Here is a 26,166-nt window from a genome sequence, read left to right as displayed (position 1 = left end):
CAGTACCTTGTTCTCTGCAACAACTCTCTGTAAGAAGCCCTACACCCACATGTTCACCCTGTATCCATGGTCCATGCAAATGTTCTCCTCCGACTGCTTCCCTCCCAGTCTGAAGCAGGTCAGCAGCTATATTGGTTACATCACCTATGGCCACAATACCTGCACAGCAGAGGGCTGAGGGACACCGTTCAAAAGGAACAGATGCAGACACATGCCTGCTAGGAAAAGACCAAGGTTGTCTTTCACAACAGGACCTTAAAGATGACGAAGTCTCAGCCCCATTGATTTTCCAAGACGTAGAACTCAAAAATAAAGCCCCAAAGCAGTGTTTGCTGCCTAGAGGAACCTGCAGCCCTAGGTGTGATTTAACTCACCTTACTTTAGACTTTGATAGCTCCTTCTGTGCATCTTGACCCGCAACAGAGAAAAAGGCACCTCCACATTCAGCTCACTGGCCAGACACTTACCCAAGGAGGCATCATGACAGATACTTCTCTTCACTGACTACCGAGAGAACCCCTGTGGGGGGAAACCAACGCTATCTCTAGTCCAGTTTTCTGTCTCAGTGTATTTCAGTGGAGCAGATTTTGGAACAGGTAGAGGAGCATAAGTATGGATCAAGAACAACAATTTTTGATATACGACACAATAGAGAAGCCCCCAGCACTACTGGAAAGAGGTCTACTTGTGATGGAGATCCACGGAGGCGAGGGAGTTAGATCCACCTACACAGCATGCTCTGCTTTGTTCAGCCTCTAACAGCAAATCTGCTTGAGCTTTGAAGCATCTCCTCAAGTCCTCACCTCAGCACTGGCTTTTCTAATGCTAAGAACCACTGCCCACTTCTTATTGGCACAGTTGTGCCAGGAAGTTCTGAATAAAGACCCTCTCAGGATACCCTGAAGGCCAAGAGCTGGCACAGTCTTCAAAGGTGAGTCAGGGGAAAGGGATTGAGAATCTCAGCAGAGCTGAGTCCCTGGTGCACACAGGTTACCAGAGGCACATGCCTAAAGTTACTGTAGACCAGTGGGGGCATATATTCAATCCCATCCCATTCATTCTTACATTGAAGAATCTTACCTGCTGTGTTGTCAAAACTGCCTAAAAGCTTCTAGGACAATGGCTGGGTTCTAAAAATCCCAGGATGGTTGTTGCAGTTTGTATCTGCTTCCTCTTTTCTATATATATTATAAGAGCACTAAGCACAGTTTTGGTGACTGAATACACAAAGTATTTATTACAAACCTATGTAGTGGTGATGCCTCTCTGAACCCACCTAGATGTATATTGATGGAACTTGGACTTCAATGTTTAAAAGAATGGAGATCTAGTTAGGTGTGGTAAGAACCACAAAATTCAAAACGAATGAGAAGAACCAAATTAAACAGATTCATAATCCATTAGATAAGGGAGAAGGTGTAGAGATGGTCCTGGGTGTGCCATTCTTATGTCCAGAAAACAGACACAAAGTGCACTCAGCCCAATGTACAATTTGTGAACAGTCCATCTGCTGGAAGTCTCCTCTTTGGAAAATTACCATCAACCTGCCAAAGCACATGCTCTCTGTCACAACTCAGCTCCAGCCACATTGCAAATGCTCAATTTATGCCTTGGAAAATAGTTGGTTGTGGAAGATAGAGTCATCAAGATGCCACTCACTGCTCCCAGAGATCCCGTTTCAAAGGACAGGGGGTTGCCTGTCTGTTTTGAAACACAAGGATATTTTAGAGAAAGAAAAATCATTTTTTCATTCTCTTTTTTCATTTGGGTACCTCCAATAGTGATATATCTGGCAGCGGCTGGAGGCAGAATACTCTATAAATACAAAGCCATTAAATTGCACACAGCAGCAACCTGATCTGGGCTACCTTTTAATTTCCTGACATGAGCTGGCCACTAACCCAATTACCCAGGGTCCCCGGAGGAGCCCTCATCCTTCCCAGGAAGCACAAAGCAGGAGCCCAGGCATATTGCAGGGACGTCAGCTGAGCTTTCACTGAAATCAAATATCTTTTTGAGAACACATGGTCTGGAAGCGGGCATGGGGGCAGAAGGGAGAGGCTGCTAGAAGCACTTTGCTCCATTGAGAGATTCTTTCACTTGAAAATAGAAATTAAACACCCTCCATTCGGTTACGTTGCTGAAAAGGAGCTCTGCTGTTGATTCAGTTAACTGGATTTTAGTAGAAGATGAAGGCAAAGTTGTGAGTGGAAGTGGTTTGAAATCGCCAGTGCTTGGAATCCCTTGCTCAGCTATGACACGACCGCATCAAATTTACAACATCACACGGCCAAGTCTGTCCAGGATGACAGATTTGATTCCTTGTGAAAAATTTATGACATCAGCAGCTGGTAAGGGAAACTGAAGAGTTAGGAATAAACACCAGGGCAATTCCACGGAGTACAGGGTTTCCTAATCAGCCAGGGTCTTGAAGAGGAAATCGGTTCAAGCAATATCTTCTTCTGAAATTTGGAGATTACAATCTCACCATCTTGAAAGTGGGGATCACCACCAGCATTCACAGAGATGCAGGCACTAGATAACACAAGGGTTACCAGGTTATTGCAAATTTTTGGGAGGCAGGGAATTCCCAAAGACACCAGGAAGAGGAAGAAAAAGGGAACAGGAAGATGAGTTGAATGAACTTTGTGGCCTTCTTCTGTAGACTACTCTTGCCTGTTTCACTGCCTGGTGCTGCAGTGTCTGTATCCACACATTCCAGCAAACTTTACATCAGAAATTATATTAGACAGATAGGAGTCCGAGAGCTTGGGAGATTTGTAGCAAAGAATTTGGGTTCCCCATTGAATTCAATTTTTGAATGTTCTCTAGCATTTCTTATTGATATGCGCTAGGAGCAAAGGAGCAAAACCTGAGCAAAGAATGGTTGTACCTGAGCTTACTACATCATAACAGTTTTGGGAAGATAGAGAGTCATGCAGATAAGATAAATCACATGTCTTTACTGGATAATTGCCTAACTTCTCTCTTGCTATTAAAAAGCCTCCCTTTTGTGCATCCAGATCAAGATTACATATCCTTCTACCTTCCTTTGATTTGTAGACTTCACCCTCACCACACAAGGGTGATTCTTGAGAGCCAGGAGGCAAGGCCAGAGGACAACTTACCTTCAAAGACATTCAGAGTGGGGTAAAACACCTCATACAGGGCAGGTTTCCTATCTGAGGAATCCCCACTCCCACTTTTAGCACATGCAGTGCATGTACTCCTGTGAACTCCTATCTTCTGCTTTCTGAAATAAGGTATACCTGGTCTATCACTGGACACATCCCCAGGGTCCTTTCAGTCTTTGCCCTCTTTCTTGGAAGCCATCCAGTGATGTCTGCAAGAAACTGGGCAGAAGCCACTCATACATCCCAGAAAGTTGCACTTAGGACTCAGTCATGAGCAGGACTCTGAGGAGACAAGTCTCAGCACTGGCAGGGAGCAGAGGACAACTTCAGCAACATAATACACATTACTTCCTTTAAGAAGGAAAATAAGACTCAAAGGCTGGGGGAATAATCAATGGCATTTCAATGCCCGGATGAGATTTTTTTTACAGACATTTTCTTTGCTCTGTGGTTTTCTGCTGTGGTGTGATTTAATTGCATGCGCTTCTTGTAAATCATTTCATGACCCAGCTTTGCTTCCTTTTTGGAACTGTTTATGTTCCATTTGGATCTCTGCAGATGTGCCAGCACAGAACAGGGAACAACACAGCTTTAGAAACAATACAATCCTTTGAAGAAAAAGTTTTGCAGAGCTTCCACAAGAGAAAGGGCCAAACAACCAGACAACAGCCAGTTTATTCTCTTTGGTGTGGCATGGCTTGATATGTCTAATATCTGTCTCGTCCTCTTGCCTGTCTGTCATTTCCAGCCAAAGATGAGTTCTGTAATGAGAGGCCTTGATGTTTCATTGCAATTCACCTGTTGTCCCCATCCCTCTTCTGATGATCTCAGAACATTTCCCTTTCATGGGCAGTACTGCATTTATGTGACAAGGTTTTTGTAGCAGGAGACTACAGGGGCGGTTTCTGTGAGAAGGCATCAGAAACTGCCCCTATGTCCACTCCAGACAGCTCCAAAATGGACCCACCACTGCCCAAAGCTCAGCTATGCTGGTGGTGTCTCTGTGATAACAAATTCAAGAAGGGTAAAAGCAGCTGAGAGAGAGGCATGAGAAAATATTAAAGAAACAGTCCTACAGATACCAAGATCAGAGAAGAGGAGTTGCCACAGGTTCTGGAGGATCTGGGGTATCACAGGTTCAGAGAGGCAGCAGAGGTGTGGAAGGCAAAGTTGTGAGGTCATATTTAACCAGCCAACCAATGTCCAAAATGAAACCTCTAAGCCCACATACACAAGCATTGTGTCATCTGAAATTACATCTGCCTCTTGAAGAAAAACAAATTGCTGTAGAACAGAAAGGTTATGGGTGGCTAGAGCATGAATGGCAAGGGAATATTCTTCCTAAAACTGACAAGGTATACTGAGTTTTTAAAAGAGTTTCGAGCAGCCAAACTACTGAACTTTCTCTGTCTATCATTCCAGAAGTCCGGGAAGATCTAGATCTACTCTGTAGGGCCCACAGTTAAAGAACTACACTTAGTCATTGGAGGCACAGCAACAGGAGCAAAGAGAAGCCATGGCCTGGACAAACCCTGGGATTCCCAGCTCTGAACAATGCTTCTCCACTGCAAGTTGCAGGGCACACTTTTCCTGCACTGGCCATTCCTCCATACCAGACATCATCTTCCCCATTTGGGGTGAGCAGTATCACTGGTTTCCCTGATTTTTGCAGAGCAGAGGGGCAAGCAATTCTACTAGACAAAGCTGTGAAGATGCCCATCTCCACTGCCTGCAGGCTGGTGGTGCAGCAAGGCAAAGAGCAGCAGAGCACAGATTTTTCTGGGGACAGTGCATCCCTACATGAACACCAAGACTGAAGTCTGCTGGAATGCTGTACTTGAGATTCAGCAGGTTCCTACACGAGCCTGCTAGGGCTAATTAATGCTCCCTAGGGGCACACTCCAGATGGAAGGGGAAAGTGAGAGACAGACAGGCCAACACTTGAGATATCTGAGCCAGCTGGGCTCCGTGAGCAGAGCTTTCTGCTTGCCACTTTCCCCAGTGAGTCTTGCCTGCTCCGCAGCACCACACCAGGAGAACCTGAGACAGCAAAGCTCTGGTGTCCCTGCAGTTCCCTTGTTGCAATACATTGATCAGAGCTCTCTTAAAGAAAGTGGCCTGGATATCTGAGACACCTATTGATTGCTCCATTGGCTCTCTTCCTGCCCTGATCCTCATTCGCTTGGCATTGCCTGAATAACCTGCACGTCTATGTCAGGGCCAATCTCCCTGGATCTTAAAGGGCTACATTCACAGCTTTCTGCCTAGCTGCAGCCTATGCAGGGAGAAGAGATGTCTGCTGACCCTTATATGCAGTCCCCAAGTGGAGGATTCAAGTCTCCTGCAGCATCAAGCTGAGCATTTCAAGTGCAAAGCAGATCTTGAAGTCATGGTTATTTGTTTTTTGCCATCTTTGAGTACTGATGCCTTCTGCTTCTAGAACAAGGTAACGCCACATGCCCAGCAGGCAGGAGATGGCATCATGTATGGCAACAATAATCAGGAAAATGAGACAAAATCATGAAGCCCTTAACTAGTTACTAATGGAATATCATATTCTTCTTGAGGAAAAGGATAGTTTCTTTACCCAGAAACATCCCCACTGAGTTACAAGCCCAGTGGCTTGCCTAAGGACATCAAGGAGAAAACTGTGAAGAGAAAACCTGATTTCTAGATCTTGCTTTTAACCAAAAGACTGCTTTTCTCCAAACTTTTGATAGTCAAGCAGGACAAAGGACATGGCTTAGCAACCTCCTGCCATGCATGAACCTAGAGATGATGAGAGAGGTACACCAAAGCAAAGTAGAAAGCTGATCTATTAAAAGGAAAAATAATCATAACCCAAATATCAAGAGACATCTTGTCCTAAGGAGAGTTTGGAGACTGAAGAATAGGCTCTCTGGGGAAACCAAAACATCAGGGATTCTTAAAAACAGTTAAACTACTAGAATGGTACAGTTGGGAACACTCATGCCTTGGCAGAGAAAAGGGATGGATGAGCTAATAGCATGACAGATCAGAGATGGAAAAGACCAACGAACCTTTTCTAATCTGAAATCCCTTGTCAATTCTGCATTTTGAGCAATTCAAACAATTATGGATTTGTTCTTTCTAGAAACTCTTGGCTCTGTGGAGACCAAATTGTGTGACACCGTTTTTCTCCCTTCTTGGATTTGGCTTTTAAAGATGTGTATTGATTGAATTCTGTATACTAATACTTTGTGCTTCCACCAAGCTTCACATAAAGTTAACTAATTGGTCCTCACAATTATTTTGAAAAGCAAAGCAGTATGACCCTTATTTTTCAGCTTGGGACACTGAGCAAAAGAGAGAAAAAAAGATGCCTGCCCAACATCACTTGACCACTCTCTGTCAGGACACAGGACCCCTATTTGCAGATTGCTAGGGTAGTGTTCTCTGCTACTCTTGATATTATCATGTGCTCTTGTATCCCATTGCTATCAATAAATCTTTAGGCTGTATTTTCCACAGCTTTAAATATTATGGGCAGGATCATAGATACGCTAATGTCAATAGCAAACCACCCTTCCCCAGTGACTTTAATGATGCCTGATCAATCCCTTTATGAATAACTAAATACACTTCAGCACAAAAGCAGCCATAGAGTCAAATTTCAGTTTGCCAAGGGTAATATCCCACAGGGTTTGGGAGTTCAGGCACAGCACAGTGTGAGTGAATTTACACTGCTTTCCAGACTAACTCTGGTCTGGAAGAAGTTAAGTGTTTTCACAGAACTTGGAGGCTAAGACATAAAACCCTTCACAGGACCCTGCTCTGAATAGTACTGAACTTCCAGATCTGAAAGCAGAGTTGCCCTGACCACACAGCCAGCACACCAGCACTGGATCCTCTGACTGTTCCCCTGGCTGCCAGCTCCAAGAACCTCAACTGCTCAGAAGCAGGATAGCACAAACACTGGCAGCCAGCAAGCCTGAAACTGTGCTGCTGCTCTGCAGGATGACTGGAGCCACTACAGGTGTTTAAGGTTGTTTTGTGGGATTCATATGAATAGGCTACAGTGCATTAACAACCTGCACTCCCACTAAAGCCAGTGTCACCAGTGTATATTGGCTTTAGTGGGTAATGGGATACATCCCCTCCCTGAACTACACATGCAGAGAAGCAGGTTTCCAGTGGTCTCTAACTACAAAGTAGGTGCCTCCCTCCCAGTAGGAGATCAAGATCCTCTGAGTCTACCACCTCTACACCTAGGTAAGGAAGGGCCGAACTGCAGAAGCTTGCATCTCCTCCCCGTGGTAACTGGTATGCTCTAGAAGAAAGATATTTAAAGACAGAAACGACATATCCATCAAAGAATAAAATGGGTTTAATGTCTTATCTACATTCTTAACAACACTGGCTGCCATCAACCTGCCTCTCAAGAAATAAGAGAGCTCTAGTGAGAAGCAATACACACTCAATTGACATTGTACAATTTATTACCAGCTGCTATGATGTTATGACCTGGAAGAAAGTTGTATGCTGGCATCTTGGCTCCAGCATACAGGACTTGTGCATAACCACAGCCAGCAGCTGTTTCTTGTGGTTAAGCTGAGAGGACCTTGCTCTGCTGGTATAGCAATGCAAAAGGCTATGTGCAGTACATCTCCTTCCTTCCCCTCCTCCCCTCACTGCCTTTCCCAGAGGGACCCAAGGGAAACAAACCTTTAAAGTCAATCCATAAGAATGTGTTTAATTGCCGCTGAATTCCCTGTGGTTCCTCTTGAATGGACAAGGATTGAAAAGGGGGGTGTGGGAGTAAAAACAGCACAGGAGAGAAGCTGAACACTGCTCAAAGAGCACTGAACGGATCAATAGGCTGAGCAAAACACAGACTGAGTATGCAGGGCAGAGGACCCACAGCTCCCAGACAAACCTGTGCTACCAACCATCTTCAGAAAGTCTCCTAAATGGTAATACAGGCAGACTTTCATTGCACACTATGCCACAGCTCTGCATTAACTCCATCCTTCCCTTATGAAGAGCTGCCAACTTAGTAATGATAACAAAAGAGCCTCTCCTCCTCAACACCGAAAAATTACTAGAGTGCAAGAAGAGAAATACCCTCCAGCCCAGGGTTCCTTTGGGAAAGGAAAGAGTCTGGCATCACCCGTTTCCAGTTATTTAATAACAGAGCATGAGAGCACCGACTAGAACCACTCTCCTCTCTGGACTGCCCTCTTGGTCACTGCCCATCAGACTCTCTTACAAAGCCTGTAGAAAGATACATTCAGAAACACAAAGAGGGCAAGCATGTAGTTGGCCTGGGAGATTCTGCAAGGTCTGGAATCCCAGGCACTGTGGGTACAGAGAAAAATTTCATTCTGTCTCTGTCTTACCTTCTTTTAGCATCCCCACTTTGAGGCATTTCATGAAGCGACAGGCCTGACAGGACTTGCGCCTCCGTTTCGTGATCTCACACTCATTGGTGGCCGGGCAGCTGTACTCAATATTCCCTGAAAGCAAACACAGAGATGGTCACCCAGGAATCATGTTCTCCCCATGGATCCAAGGACAGGCTGCAGTGCCCAGATATTCCAGCACTGTCAGTCTGTAAATGTTGCATGTTTGCTCATTCACTTACACACACATCCTCTGAGACTTTACCCTGCTGACCTAGCCAAGGGGATGACTGCAGTGCTGGGTTTTCAGGCACAAGTCCTCCAGGCATGTCGTCATCCCTTGTGAACCCTTTGAAACCTGGCCAGTTCCCTGAAGTCCAGGGATGAGAGTGGGAGCAGTTGAGACATTACTAGAATTTCCTTTGTGGCCAGTCTTGCTCCGTGTCTGTGGGATGGATGTCACCTGCCCTTTCCTGTCCTGCTTGGGCAACTAGGGAGCTCAGAGACAGCATTTCCTCCTTTGCTTCCTCCTGCCAGCTGGCATGCTACAAGCAGCAGGGAAGTAATAGGTCTGCATTGAGAAAAGTGGGTAACACGTTCTGTAAAATGAACATGGGTTCCATGTGCAAATCTTTACATTTTTACTTTATTAGTCCTTGTGCACCTGCTCTCACCTTCCACACAGGATTCTTTCCCTCTTCCCACTTTCCTCATTCCCTTTTATTTATGATCACCCCTCAACACTGCCTATAAGACAAAATGAGAAAGAAGCATCCCAAATTTATTTCTAATCACATCACATTTTATAATAAGCCAAAATGTAACCAAAACATGGATGCAAGGGTCTGATAAAAGGATGTAAGTGGAATTATGCTGGATCACAGTGTAAGGCTACAATTATTTAGTATTAGAAGACAACAGAATCCTGCCATTCACTTTGAGCTGATGTTTCTGAAGAGGGCTGGGCAATGTTTGCTGTAAAGCTGGACTGGAAATCTAAACTTGGCACTGATGCATTGACAATGACAATACATTTAAGGCAGTCTAGTTACTGGTAAATCAGGCAGCACTGAAAAAGGTACCTAAGCTCTACATCAGTGGAACAATAGAAAAGCTGGTTTAATGATTTAGAGTAGGAAACTGATGTTTGAGAGTTCAGTCAGACCTGTAGGAAGAAGTATAGGTAAGAGCTGAGAGAACACACAATATCGACTTTGTATAGCATCAGATTAGAAGTATAGTTTACAGTTTAGTAATATTGGGACAAGACTTGATTTCTATTCCTACTTTTGTAACAGATTTTTGTGTTTTGTGCAAGACCATTCCCTCCTCTAAATAAAGATCAACAATCTGAAACATATCAATCTCTGGGGGTGGTAAATAGTAAATAGACCTTGGGGTTCACTAAGCTATTGGAAAGCCCCCTGGATTTCTGAGTGGAAAAACAGAGCTCAGAATCAAAAGAAAGAAAGCACCATTTGATTTACTTCATTATTCTTGGCCCATGCTGAGTGAAACCCCAGGAGCACACAACCCCCAAAGCCTAAAGGTGGTCAGCCTACTAGCTATAAACATTCTTCCTCTTGCTTCTTGTTTTGTCATAAGACTTGCAACTTCCCCCTAAGCTTCAGCCCAGCCACCCCATTCCTCTCCCCACTGCTCATCTGCCCCCAAATGCAGTTTGTCAGCAAGAGCAGAGTGTGCTGCACAAGTTGCTTCCATTCAGGCTGTATTTCGTCATTGTGCAGCATCTGAATTTCAATAGCCAGCCATGTATCAACATTCTCAGAGAGCTGGAAATTGAGATTCAAGCTAGATCTCAAGGTAATAAACCAATTCCTGTTCCAGACACAGAGCTCCAGCACATTACAGACCCATGAGTATGGTGGCCTTGATCTCGTGATCAGATGCTTGCTGTACCCCACACTGGAAGGAACAGAGCAGGAGCAAACCTGGGAAAAATCTCAGACACAGTCTCACTTTGGAAGGCTTTGCCTTTGTTTGAATGCCAACCTTTACCACCAAAGACAGGATCAGAGCTCTGGAGAGATGCTGGATTTCATGTTTTGTGGTCCAAAATACAAAAATTTGCCCCCTAACACAGAGACACTACAGTAGCTGAGACACTGTAGAGACACTGAGCCTTTATAGCAGTGGGAGACAGTGACATATGGAAGCTCAAGGTCCCTCCATAGCGCCAAGCAGATCCCCAAGCTTCCCCATGCCTCTACCCCCTGGATCCTTTGACAAGCATAGACTGGAAAGAGTGTACAAATCCTACATCACAAGTAAATGGGAGAGTGTGAGAGATGTGGAGGTACTGTTACCATATACACACTCAATGTGCAGCTCGAATAAGCAGCTCTCAAAGACACGTCTGTGCTGGGATCATGATTGCTAAAGGGGCCTCTGAGGAGGGTAAGCACTGGGAGTTTTATATCAGATCCCAAAAGATGCTGTGCACTGCGGAGATTGAGAGCCACAGATGGGGGCAATGCCTGCCATTACTGCAGAAAGCAGGGGCATCACTGGGGAAGGCACAATCAGCCTTACCCAAGCAGAACTCGACCAGAAAAAAACCTGACATTTCCAAAAGTTTACCAGAGTTCTCGGATACTTTTTTTTTTTTTTTTTTTTTTTTTTTTTTTTTTTTTTTTTGTGTGTCTCAATTTCTTTTATGGGTCCTGGGGCTGGCTGCCAGCACAGTGAGTTGCTCACAGCTCCCTGTAATTTCTGTAAGTGCCCTGTGATAAAGTGATGAGATTAACTCATCGAAATTCCAACAGCCTCCCAGTGGCTGGCAGTCAGATCACCAGCCCAGCTGCCAGCACAGGGGCCTCAGAGAGAGGTTCCCTTCACTGCTGCAGCTGGGGATGCTGCAAAGTCCTGCAGAAGAGTGTCAGCACACAAAGGTGCTCACAGACATGGACAGCTCTGCATGCAACTGCAAAACGTGAGTCAAGTCTCTGTGTGTCACAAACTGTAGATTATGTGCCCCAGAAGGAAGGGGGGAAAAAGGGGATAATTCAATAGACAAGGCCTTGCTTTGAGCTGTTGCTTACTATAGAGATTTCCTTTACTTAGAAAATATTTACATTCGATCGTAAAAAAATGGTAGAGACTGACCGGTGCCATGACATAAGATTTACCTTAAAAATGGCTTCAAAAATCAAGTGGTAGGTGAACAGATCAGAGTTTGGATTTCTTCTAAGCTTTACATATCACCTTGGAGGTTAAATCACTTCCTCACCATGTCCTAGTCTGCTCATCTGCAAAATGAAATGAACACCAAACCTACCTTCTGGAGAGATTGCAAGTCTTTATTCATTAAGGTGTAACTGTACTTTAGAGCCCTTGGATGAGAAATGCTACAAAACAGCAAAGGACTATTAAAGTGATAGATCATGCTTTTTTATTGTTATTAAATTGTTCACCAAAACTTCAAGAGACCCTATATTCACCCTACCTCTCTGGAACAGGATGGACTGGGAAGACAAGAATGCCTCCCTGAGCTTGGGGAGCACAAAAAAATCCCACCCATCTCCTGTTTAAATTAGGGATAGGGTCCTCAGGGGAACAGAGCTTGAAATCAGTACAGCACTGGGGTCGCAATCTGCTCCCTGCTTACTGATTCTACCTTTCTAGAAAGCCTTTCTGCAAGGAAACTCAGGAAAGACTAGATAAAATAGCCAGCAAAGTCCTTAAATAAGTTTCAGCTTCTGATTGCTTAAAAAGCCCATCTTTTTCTTGTTTCTTCTTCATTGCTATCCACTTCAATTAGTCCTTCTAGCTGAGGCATCACAGCTCAAGCCCTGGTGTGAGGAGAGGTACTTTGTGAAAATCAGAGGAAAATCTCTCAGTGATCTGCTTGAGGTAAGAAGGGTTATTTTTTAAGCCTCAGCTTTCAAAGAAAAGGATTCAAATGATGCTACAAGGAAAACAGGATACATATAGGTGTAACACCAACACTGTTTGCCTCCTCAGGGTGGCACACCTGGCTCCTGCTCACAAAAGAAGGCTTGGACATTTCACAAAACCTCACTCAAATCAGCCTCCTGCTTGCACAAGCATGCAGGATGGTAGTTCTGGGGCTCCCTATCGGCAGCAAATTTGTCTACAGAGTTTCAGGCACAGAAATATTTTACAGAACTTCCACAGAAAAGATCCTTCTGCCTACAGATGTACTGAGGCAAACAGAAAACACTAGGTTAATAGAGTTGAGGTTGCACTGAAGATGGTTTTTTAAATTCAACTGATCTGTGAATAGTAAGCAGCAGTCAAGCATTAGATCATGAAATACTGCACTTTCCCTGGGTAAACTTCAGAAGTTTTTGGAAAGCTGTGAACTCCCACCTGAAAACTAGCAGGCACATTTCTGAGAAGGACAGAAGGATAGGACAGTGCCCAGCTGAGGTGGCTGCTACTGCAGGGACACAAAACCTCCTTTGTGCATGGGGATTGTGACGCTCTTCTGCTCAGGAAAACCTCTGTCAACCATCTTCTTCCTAGGAGCCACTCCAAGCACCACAACAAGAACCAGAAAGCCCTAGAAGACTTTATTACAAGCCTGTTAGAAATCCCTACAAGTCTTCTAAGCTGCATTATCCACCTTTTAAGCCCCTTATGGGTGTAAAGGAATCCAAGCACAGCAGTTCTGTTGCTACCCTCAGCTAGAAGCTTGCAAGGCTCAAGCTGCAAATCCACAGATGCAGGCACTTTGCCTAACACAATTTTCCTACCCAGATGATGATGGTAAATGTGTCTCTTTTCTCTGAAACTCCAATGTTTTACTGAGCTTTGAGCTTTTATTTTATAATAAGGGGTCATTTTAGAAATGGCCTTTATTTTCACCATTTGAAAATGAAAAATAGATACAAGATAGTTATAATCAAGAGTATATTGAATAATAAAGGACTCATATCATTGCACAGCACTGTTATTAGTTAATATTCAAAGTAGGCAAAACTACCTGCTAGTTGTAACAATTAATGAACAAAAGAGAATGACAATATATTTGACTGATACATAATGCTCTACCTACTGAGCAAACTATTAAGAGAAGGAATAGACTTTGATTGAGAATTTCTATCCTGTAAAAAATGCCTTTGTCTACATTTGGATGAAAGGATTAGTTAGGATTTCCATGAAACAGAAATTTAAAAAGCTTTTATTTTTAAACATCCAAAACTATATTTTATGTAACAGACCCATTCCTTTAGATTTGGCTAATATGAAATCTTTTGTTTCAAATCAGACCTCTCTTGAGCACCAATGGCAGCACACTTAAGCATGTCGGAAATTCAGAGTCGCTCCTATCTGCACTAGATTGCACATTCCACAATATTCACAGTCAGGTGAGGTAAATGCAAACTGCTACTAGAATATAATCCCATGAAACAGTGCAATGATAGAGAAACAGGATTAAAATTTTGTCAGCCTAGCTGAGACTGAAAACGCTTCAGGTCAGTTTAGGATTTCTGACTGCTTCAAAGCATGGGAAATACAATCCTGGGGTTCAAAATATCATGTTCAGAGAGAAAAACCGGCAGCCCAGGGGTGTGTTCTCTCATCTCACCTCAGGTTTTCACTTTTCTGCCTCAAGCATTGCCAACGCTGCAAAGTGGAAATGCCACACAGGTTTCCAGGCCTTGATCCTTGGGCAAAGTAACACAACATAAGAAAGGACAGAGGTGTGACACTTCCCCATAATCTGTGGGACAGGTTAAGGGTGTCTCAGGTGACCCGGTCTTCCTGTCCTAGCTCAGGAAAACCAAACACTCCATTTCAGCTAGAAGGGAATCAATGGTTTGGATTTTCCAACCTTCTTTTTTTTTTTTCTCCTATCATCAAAATTTTTCTTGAGGAAATCTGACTTGATAAAAATTCCACTTTTCTTTGGAAAAATCCTACTGATAGAAAACTCCCACACAGCAATATTAGCAACCTCAGAGATAATCAGCCATGTCCATGCTGGCTCTCAGTCTATCTCCTCCCCATCATTTGAAAAGCAGCAGCCCTTGTGCTGTCCATGACAACCTGGCCTCACCTGGCCAAGTGAAAGTGAACTGCAAAAAAGTCATCATGCCTAAAGGTCTGCAGCTTGAATGTCCCTTCTTCCTGCTGCTGCTAGAGCAGCAGAGGGAGTCGAAAGGCTGTTGCAAGGCACTCTTGCCTCAAGATATGCAGGTTTTACATGAGTTAATGCAGCTTAAAAATCCTTAATAGGCACGGGGTAATTTGTAGTGGGAGGAGGGAGGCAGGGCTAGTTGGAAGTGGGACTTCATGTGAAGCTCTGCTTCATGATTAGGGGTTTCTAGATAGGGCTGCAGTAGTTTAGTAACTCAGCACAGATTTAGACCCATTTTATGGCAGCATGCATGTGCAAGGCCAGCAGAGTAAGTACGGTCGTAGTATCCAATACTCAAGCATAGAGAAGTGAAGTGGCTTTCCAAGACCACAAAAGCCTGATGATGAATTTCCCTATTTCATCTCCTGAGCATCTGGGAAATCCTGGGGTCATTGCTCCATCTCAGTGCTCAAACCATTGAGTCAATGCCACTCCCACGTACTGAATTATGGCAAGATTTTGGTACTAGGATCTTGGGAAAGCAGTTATACAATATACATATCTGCATGCTTTCTGCAAAGCCTACATCAGTGTTATGCAGCCTGGATGAAGATGCTTCACTTTGTCTGTTAGATGCTTAAAACAGCTACTGAATACAATATAATTGCAGGATAAACACCTTTTGGAAATGCTCTTGCCACTCACTTTCTCTTTTATATGATCCTTAAATCCTTTTTCCCTGCACACCCAGGGCTATACTTGGATATCACACCCACAGCAGCAGAGCCCTGGGAACAGTGCGTTGTCTTGACTCAGCTGAACTCTGCAGACCTGTTTGCTGCCTGCTTCCCTGGGCTCAGCCTTCAGCCACATAGCTGAAATTGCTCACCCTCAGGCACACACACTTGATTTTCACACTCTGAGGAATAAAAGCATTTTGGTACCTCAGTTGCCAGCCCAAGCTGATGACAGAGTGAGAGAAATTTCCACTTACTCCTTTCCCCCTTGTCTGCTACATGTTAACAGGCAATCAATTAGGGAACCACAGGGAGAAGGAATATGGCTCTGCTAGGGAAAGGAAAATGGAGGGAAGCACTCTCCCCTCTTGGGATTCAGTCAGCTGGCATATCACCTGGTTGATACAGGCTCCATGTTCTGCTACCATGCATTATTTTCTTTTGAAGATTTTTCAGAGAGAATCAGAAGTTCCTATGTCTTTTTCTCCTTCTCAAGATCTCTTCTGCTCTGCCACAGAGGTCCTCCAGTATTACTTCCATGAAGGGTTAATTATCTGGTCTTTTCCTGCATTAGGAGACACCAGGACTTTGCTTCAGAGTGCTACCCTGTCCCTGCTTGAGCATCTGAATATGCCTAAAAGAAACACTAGGAAGGGTCCAAGGGCTGGAGACGGGATGGAGTCAGTGCTGACAGAAATGCAAGTAAAAGTTCACATTCAGTCACAGAGATTCAGCAATGACAAATCACAGAAACCCTGCCAGGGAACAGGACAATGCCCTAGAGACGGTCATGGAATAATAAAGAAGGAAATATCAATGTGGCAGAGTAATTATTTCCACAGCTGGATTTCCACATTAAGGAGAGATACCTGAAATCTATGAAAACAAGATAGATATAGAGACTTTTGTGAAAACGTGGGATAAGCTGCACCCTGTACTGTTCAAGAGTTGAACATCCCCAGCAACAGAGTGTAATCAGATCTATTCAATTAGCAAAGTGAGTGGTCTCTCCACTCATTTTGTATTTCTTTCATTTCACAGGAGGCAAGAAGTATTGATGTGGTGGACTAACCCTAGCCAACAACCAAGTACATGCACAGTTGCCTGATAACTGTAGACCTGCCTTCAGTCAGCCTTCCATTCTTGGGCAAACCCAATGCACTTCCCATGGGCAGATGAATGATGCTCTCATTTTTCCTGTTAGTGGAGGAAATAAAGGGAGTATCTGTACATCCAGGCATGTTTGTTCACATGGGGCATGTGTATATAAGTATATCCAAGCATCCACAGTTATTGGAAGTTGTTTGGATGCACTCCTGCTTTTGATTATATTGTAGCTGCACATGTGCACATTTGCAAGCACACTTTTGGCAGTCAGGACACAGCCATACTCCTCATATGTGAATTGTACATGAAGGAGCAACGCCCTGCATTTCATCTACATATGCGTTCATTGAGGTTTTCAAAATCGCCTGAGGAATTGCTCGTCCTTAGTGAGACTGACTAAAACTTCATCTTCTTCAGTGCCTAGTTTTTTTTATCTTCAAAGAATCTGCATCTTGATGAAAAAGGTTGGTGAAACTGGAAAAGGAGAAAAAGACTGACTATCACAAAAGTTCTCTGTCCAGATTTGCACTGGGGGTTGTATGGAGTTCATTGCTACATATCAGGACTGGTAGGACAGTAGAATTTCTCTACTCTTGTAATGCTGGAGCTTTCACCTCAAGGTACAGATACATCTACATAAATTCCATCTCTTGGCAGAAGCATCTACTCTTCAAATGGGCCTTAAAACACCATTAGAAGGCAAAGCATTTTCTTTCCAGGCCTTACTCCACGAGCTGCCACATTCTCATAGTATCAGTGCCACTATCAGAGGCAGGAAGATCCACTAGTCCAGATACCCAGATCTGGTAGCCAGTCAGGCATGGAATTTGGCAAAGGTTCCTACCATCACATAGCTTAACTTCATGTCCATGTTGATTTGGAAGGACCAGAACTGAGCAGGAGGAGAGAGGAAGCATACAAAAGGATGGAGAGTTAGGTGCATTACATTAATTCTCCCTTTCCCCCTTTTATATGCCATGTCCCTTTATGTCTATGGAGTGAATGCCTCAGTTTGCATTCCTTCCCACCATACCTTGAATAGTCCTCTTGAAGAAGGCTTTACATGCCTCACAGGAAGCCACGCCATAGTGGTACCCAGAAGCAATGTCCCCGCACACCAGGCACAGCCGCTTGGGGATCGCGTTGAGCATGTACTCGCACTTGGTGGGCGAGTCCTCCATGATGGCGCTGGCGCAGTCATCGTAACGCTTGCGGCAGGACCCGCCGCCGATCCCAGTGCCATTGAACATGGGTGGCGAGTCCAGGCCATTGGGGTGGCCACCCATGGCAATGCCGTAGCCACCGCTAGCGTCAGAGGAGCCGCTCGGGCTGTGGTGGCTGATGGCGTCGATGCCGGAAGATGGGCTGGAGGGCTCGGTCTTGATGAAGGACCCACAGCTGGAGGAGAGGTGCCGCTCCTCCGTGGCCATCCTGCCGAGCAGCCTGCAGGGAGAAAGCAAAGGCACTCAGCAACCACCTGGCCAAACTCAGTTCCAGGTTGAGTCAAAAGACAGCCCTCTTTTTGCCGCCTCAGTCCAACTCCAGTTGGCTCAGGCAGTTCAACCCCATGCAGGTTCTTCCTGAGGAATAGCGGTACAGTTGACTAAGACCATCCCACCTGCTCCCCACAGACTCACACCAGAGTAAGGACAAAGCTCTTCGTGTAGATCATAATTTCAGACTCTTTGCAGGCTGCAGTGCTGGGAAGGGGCATGAATGCTGATGAAGCTGAGTCTACCCAGAGCACCATCTACCCTGAGACAGCAGAAAGAAAGAAGCTTGCCTGTGGCAGACCAGGTGAAAAAGGTGTTTGGTAGAGAATGGGCTGTCCTAGCTTTATGCAAAAGGCTCAGTAGCATACTCTACAGAAAGGACCTGCTCAGATTGGATTTTCATTTTTTTCATTTGTAATACAGAAGCCTTTGATTAATATTCAAGTTTGATTCCTTCTCTCATCCCATCTCACCCTTTACCCTGCCCTGCTGCACTATCATCACTAATAGAGGAGCTTAGAAATAGAAGGAAAAATCATCTGATCAAAAGTTTCTTCTGTCTCAATCTTAAATTTTAATCTTCTTCTGTTTACTAGTATTGAGCTTTTGCATGGACACACAAATTTCCGCTTCTTAAAGATAGGTTTATGGAAAGAAATTCACCATTTCTGCTCAGGAAAGAACTTTTCAAGCATTTCATATTTATTTTAGTCACAGATAGTCTTATTCCTTATAAAACTGGTCAATCTTTTTTTTTTTTTTTTTTTTTTAAGGCTTCTAAATGTAATGATATTTACAGCAATGAGTTTCAGGGATTACTTGTGTGGTACAAGAACAAATCCCAGTTTTATTTGCCTATAATATATTCGCAGCCTGTCAGGTTCCCTGAACATCTCCTGACTCTCCTTCTCCGGAAATGTAGTTTTGCCATGTTCTTCTCATTCAGCTCTTCATTATCTATATGACTGCTCTCCATGCAGAAGTTTTTGCAGATCTCTTATCTGCTTCATCATCCATCTCTGAACTTCCTCTAGTCTGGCTATTTCTGTTCAGTCCAGAACAGAGTTCAATGAGCCAGCTCCTCAGCAGCATGGAACTGGCACTGCTCCATCACTTCTCCAGCTGAAGGTCTGGACAGTAGTCAAGGCAAAGGCACGCCATCAATTACCTAGTGACGTTGCAATATTTTCCATGTTATTTTCAGCCTACATGTTATGTAATTCCTTGCACTATTTGCTTTTTTCCCCCTCTTTAAATGAAAATCTAAATTGTTACAATTTCTTCAACATATAGTATCAGGAACTTAGTGCAACACTTGATCTTATTCCTGAGTTGCTACAGTTAATTCAGAATCCATTACGATGTTTGAAATATCAAATTAACCCTTCTGGTGTGCAATGTTTTGCAACAGTCAACAGAGTATTTCATGTGCTACTATGCTGTGCAGGCCACACACCCAGCTTTATTAGGATCCTCTGGAGTTCTTCACTTTCCTTGGTAATTTGATTTCATCTGCTGTCTCATTGTTCAACCACTTCCCAGATCATTAATACATGGATCAAACACCACAATACTGATCTTTGTGGGTAAGCATGTTAAACTTTATCATGCTGAAAATTGACTTCTCTTTCTTTTCTGAGTAGGGTCTTTGACACCTTTTAATTGATAATAGTATTAACCTGAGAGGTTAAATTTTCCCTTCAGCAGGACAATTTATCAAAGGCTTTAAGAAAAACTAAATATGCATTTTCCTGATGACATGGCAAAGAATTCTGACTGACTGGAGATGCTTGACTTTTCTTCTTGGAACCTCTGCTTGTTAAAAGTTACCACACCATGGTCATGTGGGTAATTTCTATTTCAGTTTCAGCCTATTTACCTGGTATTTGTGGCAACTCCTTCTGACCAGGGTTCAAATCCATCAGGGACAGGACAAAACATTCTGTGAATCAGCAAGGCTGGAGTGCACACTTTTATGTATCACATCTGTGAGTCTGATGATAGGAATATAGATGTTTGATATGCAGCAAATTCACAGTCCTGCATCCTTATGATCTCATTTGACCTAAGTATCTCCTAATTTTCCCTTCTCCGTTTCATCCTCAAAGTTTGACCTCATATCCTATCTCTGGGATCGATTAGCCAAGTTTGTTTTTTGGCAAGACTGTTGACCTTGAGAATATGGGCAGGCATCTCACGTTCCTCAGCTGCTTTGCCTGGCGTTACTTGAGAGGAATCCAGGGTTTGGGCCCTCTCAGAGAGAGTGTGATGAGTTGATAAATGCCCATGCTTTGCCCAGAGGGCCACAATAAACTAGAGGTCATGGAGCTGTTACAGAAATCGCTGCAGGTGCATCCATCTCTATTCCCACAGGGCACCTAGACATATTGCAGATTTGGTGAAACGACAGCTGACTGTGTGAAGGGAGATGAAACTTTGCTTACTGAGACTAGATCTTAGCATCTCACAGCAAAGCTGAAACCTGCTGTGTGGGCTCTGGAACCTCGCCCCACCTGAGAAGTGCATCTGTCATAAAGAAATGAAGATCACTGGACACAGCAACATGAGATTAAGTTTAAAATGGAAGACAAACTAACCATAAAACACTGTTTTGCACTGTAGAACTCCACAGTAAGAGGAGCTGGACTTGTAATTTTCAAGGCAGACAGAGGAAAACACTATGAAACAGGAATGATCGGAAGATGAGCTGCACTGGCAGATTACATCAGTGGAGCCCAAATCCCAACTTCTGTTACTTAAACAGCCCAACATTCACAGATGACCTCAAGAGCGCTTACCAAGATACTTTCCTTCGGTGGAGAGAAAACAAAAAATAAAAATAAAATAAATTTTTTAAAAAGAAGAAAAAGAAGAAGAAGAACAACAACAAAAAGATGAAAAAGAAAAAGAAAAAGAAAAAGAAAAAGAAAAAGAAAAAGAAAAAGAAAAAGAAAAAGAAAAAGAAAAAGAAAAAGAAAAAGAAAAAGAAAAAGAAAAAGAAAAAGAAAAAGAAAAACCTGGGGAAAAAAGGAACCTTCTTCCCCCAAGGCATGCAAGCAGTGGGTGTTTGATGGTGAATCAAGAAACAAGCTCCCTGTATCCTTACAGCTGAGGACCCTCCTATTCCCTTCCAGCAGGCAGCAGTACATAGCAAGTTCTGATTGGATGTGAATGCATGCTTGAGAGCTAAAGTCCTTAACACCAAGATAGATCAAAGATTACAGCTAAGGTGACTCCAGCCATTCCAGAGCATGTGCTTTTCTTTTCTGGCTTCTGACTTTCTGCAAGTCTCATGGAGATCCCGTGCTGATTTTTAAACAGTCAGAGTGTCCCCTGGCAATGAGATACAATGAGATCTTGAACTTCAAGAAGAACAGCTAAATGTTTTTTGCAAAGAGTTCAAAGTGATGAACAGCCATTTTGCTTGGCTCTAGTTACCTTAATAGGAATGTAAAAGGAGAGAGACTTGATCCAACTCTCCTCCGTGCTGGCACAGGAAACTCCGTTACTATTTCTGTGCCCATGTAACAGGCTTAGAGGTTCTAAACATTTCGTTCTTTTCACCTTTCCTCATCATAGGTCATTCCTTCTAATCCCTTTAGCATCTTTGTGGTCCTTCTCTGGATTTGTTCCAACTTCCCTGGATCTCTGTTGCAGCAAGGTGCCCTGAACTGCACAGTGCAATGCCGCAGCACTACAGGGGAGAGTCACTCTGGAAAGCACGCAGCCAGGAAGACATATGGACCAACGGAGCAGTAGCTTTGCCAGACATCAGGTTGCACATCAGCTCACGTAATTTGATAGCCTGTCTCATTGGGACCTCTCTGAACATAAGCTGCTTTGGCCACCATACTCTGCACAACATGAGATTTGGAGATTCTCCTTGTTCCAAAGTAGAATCAGTATCATTTTTGAACTACACAGTTCTAATTATCACTTGTTTTACCAAAGCCTGTTCACGATGATCATTTTTTCAGCCTAGCTCTTATTTTTTTCTACGCTGATTTTTTTAAAGTATCTTTTGGTTCTGTCAGCTGTAAATTTGAGAGTGATCACTTTTACGTTCCTTCCAGGTCACTAATGAGTATTTACAGTCAAACCATTGTCCTTTTGGACATCATATTTGCAGAAGGATAAAGAATATCCCTAACCCTTCTGTTTACACTTTGTCATTTAATCTGTTATTCATTTCACAGGATTTGTATCAAAACCAATTTGATCTAATTTCCCTAATAAGATTTTGCACAGCTTTGTGTCAAAAGCCCATGCACGGTCCAGAGTCAGTCTATTCACTGCATTCCTTTTGCCCACTAATTATCTAATTGCATCAAGAAAGGTTATTGTGTGCTGTACTCCCGTTTCATAAAGCCACTGCTGTTTATCACTAACAGCGTTAGCCTTTATGTGCTTGTAACTGCCCTCAGACAAGCATGCTTTGACCTCAGTGATTCTGGATGTAAATACACAGGTTTAGACCAAGTCAAGACTGTGCTTTAGGTTTTTATCCATCAGCATTCTCTCCTTCAGGCAGCAATGTTGGTTAATATTACAAGTTTCCTCAATTCTTCTCCAGCCTTCCATCTTTTGCTATTTCTCTGCAATGGCTGGTATTTAGCCATTAAAGGTTTATGAGTTTAATGATTTTTTTGAGAACAACAGCAATAATAAGAGAGGGAAAGATTGCTAGATGGGGAGGAAAAGAAAGGGACAGAAGACTGGAGTTATAAAATTAAGGCAGTAGTGCCCCCGATTATCATTCTTTTAAACATCAAGGATTACAAGCTTGGGATTGACGCAGGTAAGGCTGTTTAACTGCACATCTTTCTGGGTTATTTTTGCCTGAAATAGTAATTTGTACCTATGTTCAGCTCTTTACCCCACTTATGGATTTGGAAATTACAGTAAGTCCGTAGTCTTTATGTATGAGCAAGAAAAAAAAATGTCCACCACCCACACCTGCTCAGCAGGACAGCCAGAACACCCAGCTTTGTAACAGAAGGTAACTTCTCCCCTCCAGGGGAAATTTTATCAGCTAAAGGTATAGACAATTCAGTAACTTAATACCATCTGAGCATTGAAGTGCTCATGCAAACATAAGTATTTGACCTTCTACATTCTCCAAGTACCACTTGCTATTCCAAAACTGGATCAGAAAAAGTTTAGTGACAACACTGCTAAGCTTCCTTAGTGTCTGAAACCTCATCTTCAACAGGAAATGCAAGGATAGATCAGTTCTATACCCCAGTTTCCTGAAGAAAGGTAAGGAATGGGCACGCGTTCTGCCATGTAGTCCAGCCCCTTCACCAGTATTTTCTGGATTAGTCATTAAGTCACCAACTCGGCATGTTGGAGATTTTCAACAAAAAGACTGAAATGATAATTAAAATGGGTACTGAAATACAGCTGTAGAACTAGTATCAGCTTATGGAGGGGAGAAAGAGAAAATACTAAGGCCCTCCTCAGGAAAAATCTTCCCTATTCTGGGCACAATGAGAAATGTTAAAAAAGGTCAGAAATGGACTCTTTTTTTGGGTGGCTCTCACACTGGAGTATGGATTCCAGAGAGAATAAAATCTTGATTTTCTAAAGTTCCTAAAACGATCCTTTTCTAAAGTTTTCTAAACTGGAAAACCCTGCAGAAAAGATGCCTGTAGAGCTTGTGACTTCAAGGAGCCAAAGACTGTACTTGCGGAACTGTACTTCAGTCCTGAAGTCCTCACAGTAGATTTCAGTTATACTGACAAAACCCGAGAAATATGCCAGTATAAATTTGCTCACTTCAGGCACCAGCTTGTGACAAAAGCACACTTTGGATTGCACAGAAATTTTTAAACCAATCATGGAAGATGAAAACAGCTTTAATCTGCTAACACCAACGATAAGAGAGATACAAACACCAATGATAAGAGAGATAAATCATCCACTCTCTTCTCTGGTACAGACCTATTTCTGCTATCAGTATTTGTCAGTTCAGATGACACAAACTTGCATTACATGCAATGCAATTAATGCAATGCACTGCATGTAAATGAGATGTGCACATCATGGGCAACATAGATTCTGTGTCTTTTGTGAGCCACATGAGAGAGCTTTGCAATCTACAGTGGACTGACAAACAATGTAGGTCAGCTTCTCAAACACTGGCTGCAACTCCAACAAGCCAAATTTTGTCAGGTGGTTTTTTTTTAGATACAGAAGACAGAAATAACGTTTTCCAAGTGTCAGGCTAGATGTGACAGCTGCAATAACAGCCAGTGTAATTTTAGGCCACTTATGCAAAGAGTTAATGTCACAGAGCTCAGCCACACCTGTTGGTCAACCTGCTTTTACCATGGACAGCTCACAGACACACTCCCACTCTTGCCTCGCTGAGAACACCCACCAAAGTGCTAGGGAGGAAAGGGATCAGCACCCACACTACTTTCTCATGCTCTTCTACTCCATATGGACTTCAAATGAGAGAGCCATCATTTAGAGACTATCTATACTGACAGCTTTTCTCCATTCAACAGTCCAAGAATAATGGGATCTGCCAATGCGCCACTTTACTCCTGTTCAGTGGATAACTGTGGGTAACTCGGTCATATCGGGAATCTTTTCTGGGCTTCTTCAATCACACAGGAACATACTCTGTTCCCAGAACAAACTTAATTTCTCTCTGAGCATAGGCAAGAGCTTGGGTAGTACCAGCATGATGGGCATGATCATAAACATAAATGCACCAGTGTATGCACTTAAGAGATTTTTTGTTTCAATCACAATATTTTGCATTGCTATTAAGGACAAGAGTCAGAACTCAGCTGGATTTAACTATTTTTCCCTGGAGTACCGGTCTGATTTCTAATAGTTCTGCCCTGTTTCCTAGTGATGGCTCCCTTTGGTTTGCATGGATTATGCTCCTATTCTGTTGTGGCAAACCCCAGACAGCCAGTTTTGAAGGCATTTGTCCATAATATGCCTCCCCACCCCCCTAATACTACATACTTGTCTTTGGACAAGCTAGTGCTCACATTCTGGCTATTATACAAATAGTACTTGCTTGTCTAATGCTCAGAAGATATTTTATCCCTTTGACCCATTGCATAACCAGAGCCTAGTTACATATCAGTAGATCTTCTCTGGCCCAAGTTAGCTCATGCTGAAAAAAGCTGCCACAGCAAAATGTCTGGAGGCTGCTTAATAAAAAAAAAAAGGCTCTCATGGGCAGAAGACATTATGGATTTCCCACTAGCCTTCATCCCTCTCCTCATTACTGTAATTTCTCTTCACCCTTACAACTACGGTCTTGTTAGTAAATGGTAGAAAGTATTACACAGATGAAGAGACAATTAATCTGAAGGTGTGACACATAGTATCAGTTCACTCTCTTATTAACACACTGCCTTTTGAAGGTATCTTGCACTTGAGCTAATGCCTCTTGCTTATACTTACTGCTGATACCACAGCAAAACAAGGACAGGGTTGACTTGCTGTTCACTATTTATCCAAGTTCTACCACTACCCTTTCTCCCCAACATTATCATTCTGTGTTTCACATTTCCACTTACCCCACTATTCCTACATTCACAGCAGTTCAACTATTTTGCCTGTACACAGCAAAGCTGCAACTCAATCCCTGTTGAAATGCTCAGCTAGACCTTCATTTCTTCTTGAGTGTCTTTCTTTATACTCTGCCTATCTAGAGCACTTATACTCTCTATCTCTCTAAGCACCTTCAGTGTCCTTCAGACACTTGTGAATGAGATCCATACACAGGAGGCTCAGTAGAGCACATTTCGAACACTTATGCATCAGAATTTTGCTCCCACCTTCTCAGATGAGCAAGGAAAGGAGAACTTCTAGCACTGCCATTCATATCACACTTACTTTTGCATCACAGCCTGATCCAACACCTCATCTCTCAGAGACCTTTGACTCAGTATCCTCTCAGCATTTCTGAGAGAAATCTGCAACCAGTACAAATTCGTCAGCCTGCGCTTCTTCGCATTTCAAGATATTCATTGCAGACATCCCCCTTCAACCTTGCCTACAATTCATGGTGAACAGTGGCATGAAAAAAGAGAGACCCAAAGGTATTGCTTAATTTTTCTAAGTGTTTGAGGAAGGAGTGAGGATGGGAGATACATATCAAAGACATCACCCTAGAAACAAATGTGCAAAGAGACTTAGTAATTGACATTTCTTTAGGAATACTAGGTGACTGAAAAGGAGGACTTTGGGTTTATCAAGACGAAATATGAACTTAAATGTTATTCAACCTGGATG

At 43.2% G+C, this 26,166-nt stretch overlaps 1 protein-coding gene across 1 annotated transcript in view; it reads right to left on the bottom strand.

The window, feature by feature from the left end:
* ESRRB (estrogen related receptor beta) overlaps nt 1-26,166 on the bottom strand; it is a 127,761-nt gene that overhangs the window by 23,329 nt on the left and 78,266 nt on the right. Inside the window, exons 2-3 of the mRNA XM_059850038.1 lie at nt 17,442-17,851; nt 8,495-8,611 (exon numbers count right to left, since the gene is read on the bottom strand). Of these exons, the coding sequence (XP_059706021.1) occupies nt 8,495-8,611; nt 17,442-17,851 (527 nt within the window). The remainder of the gene's footprint in view (nt 1-8,494; nt 8,612-17,441; nt 17,852-26,166) is intronic.

Source organism: Haemorhous mexicanus, chromosome 6, assembly GCF_027477595.1.
Source record: "Haemorhous mexicanus isolate bHaeMex1 chromosome 6, bHaeMex1.pri, whole genome shotgun sequence".
NCBI lineage: Eukaryota > Metazoa > Chordata > Aves > Passeriformes > Fringillidae > Haemorhous > Haemorhous mexicanus.
This window is presented reverse-complemented; position numbering and strand designations above follow the sequence as displayed.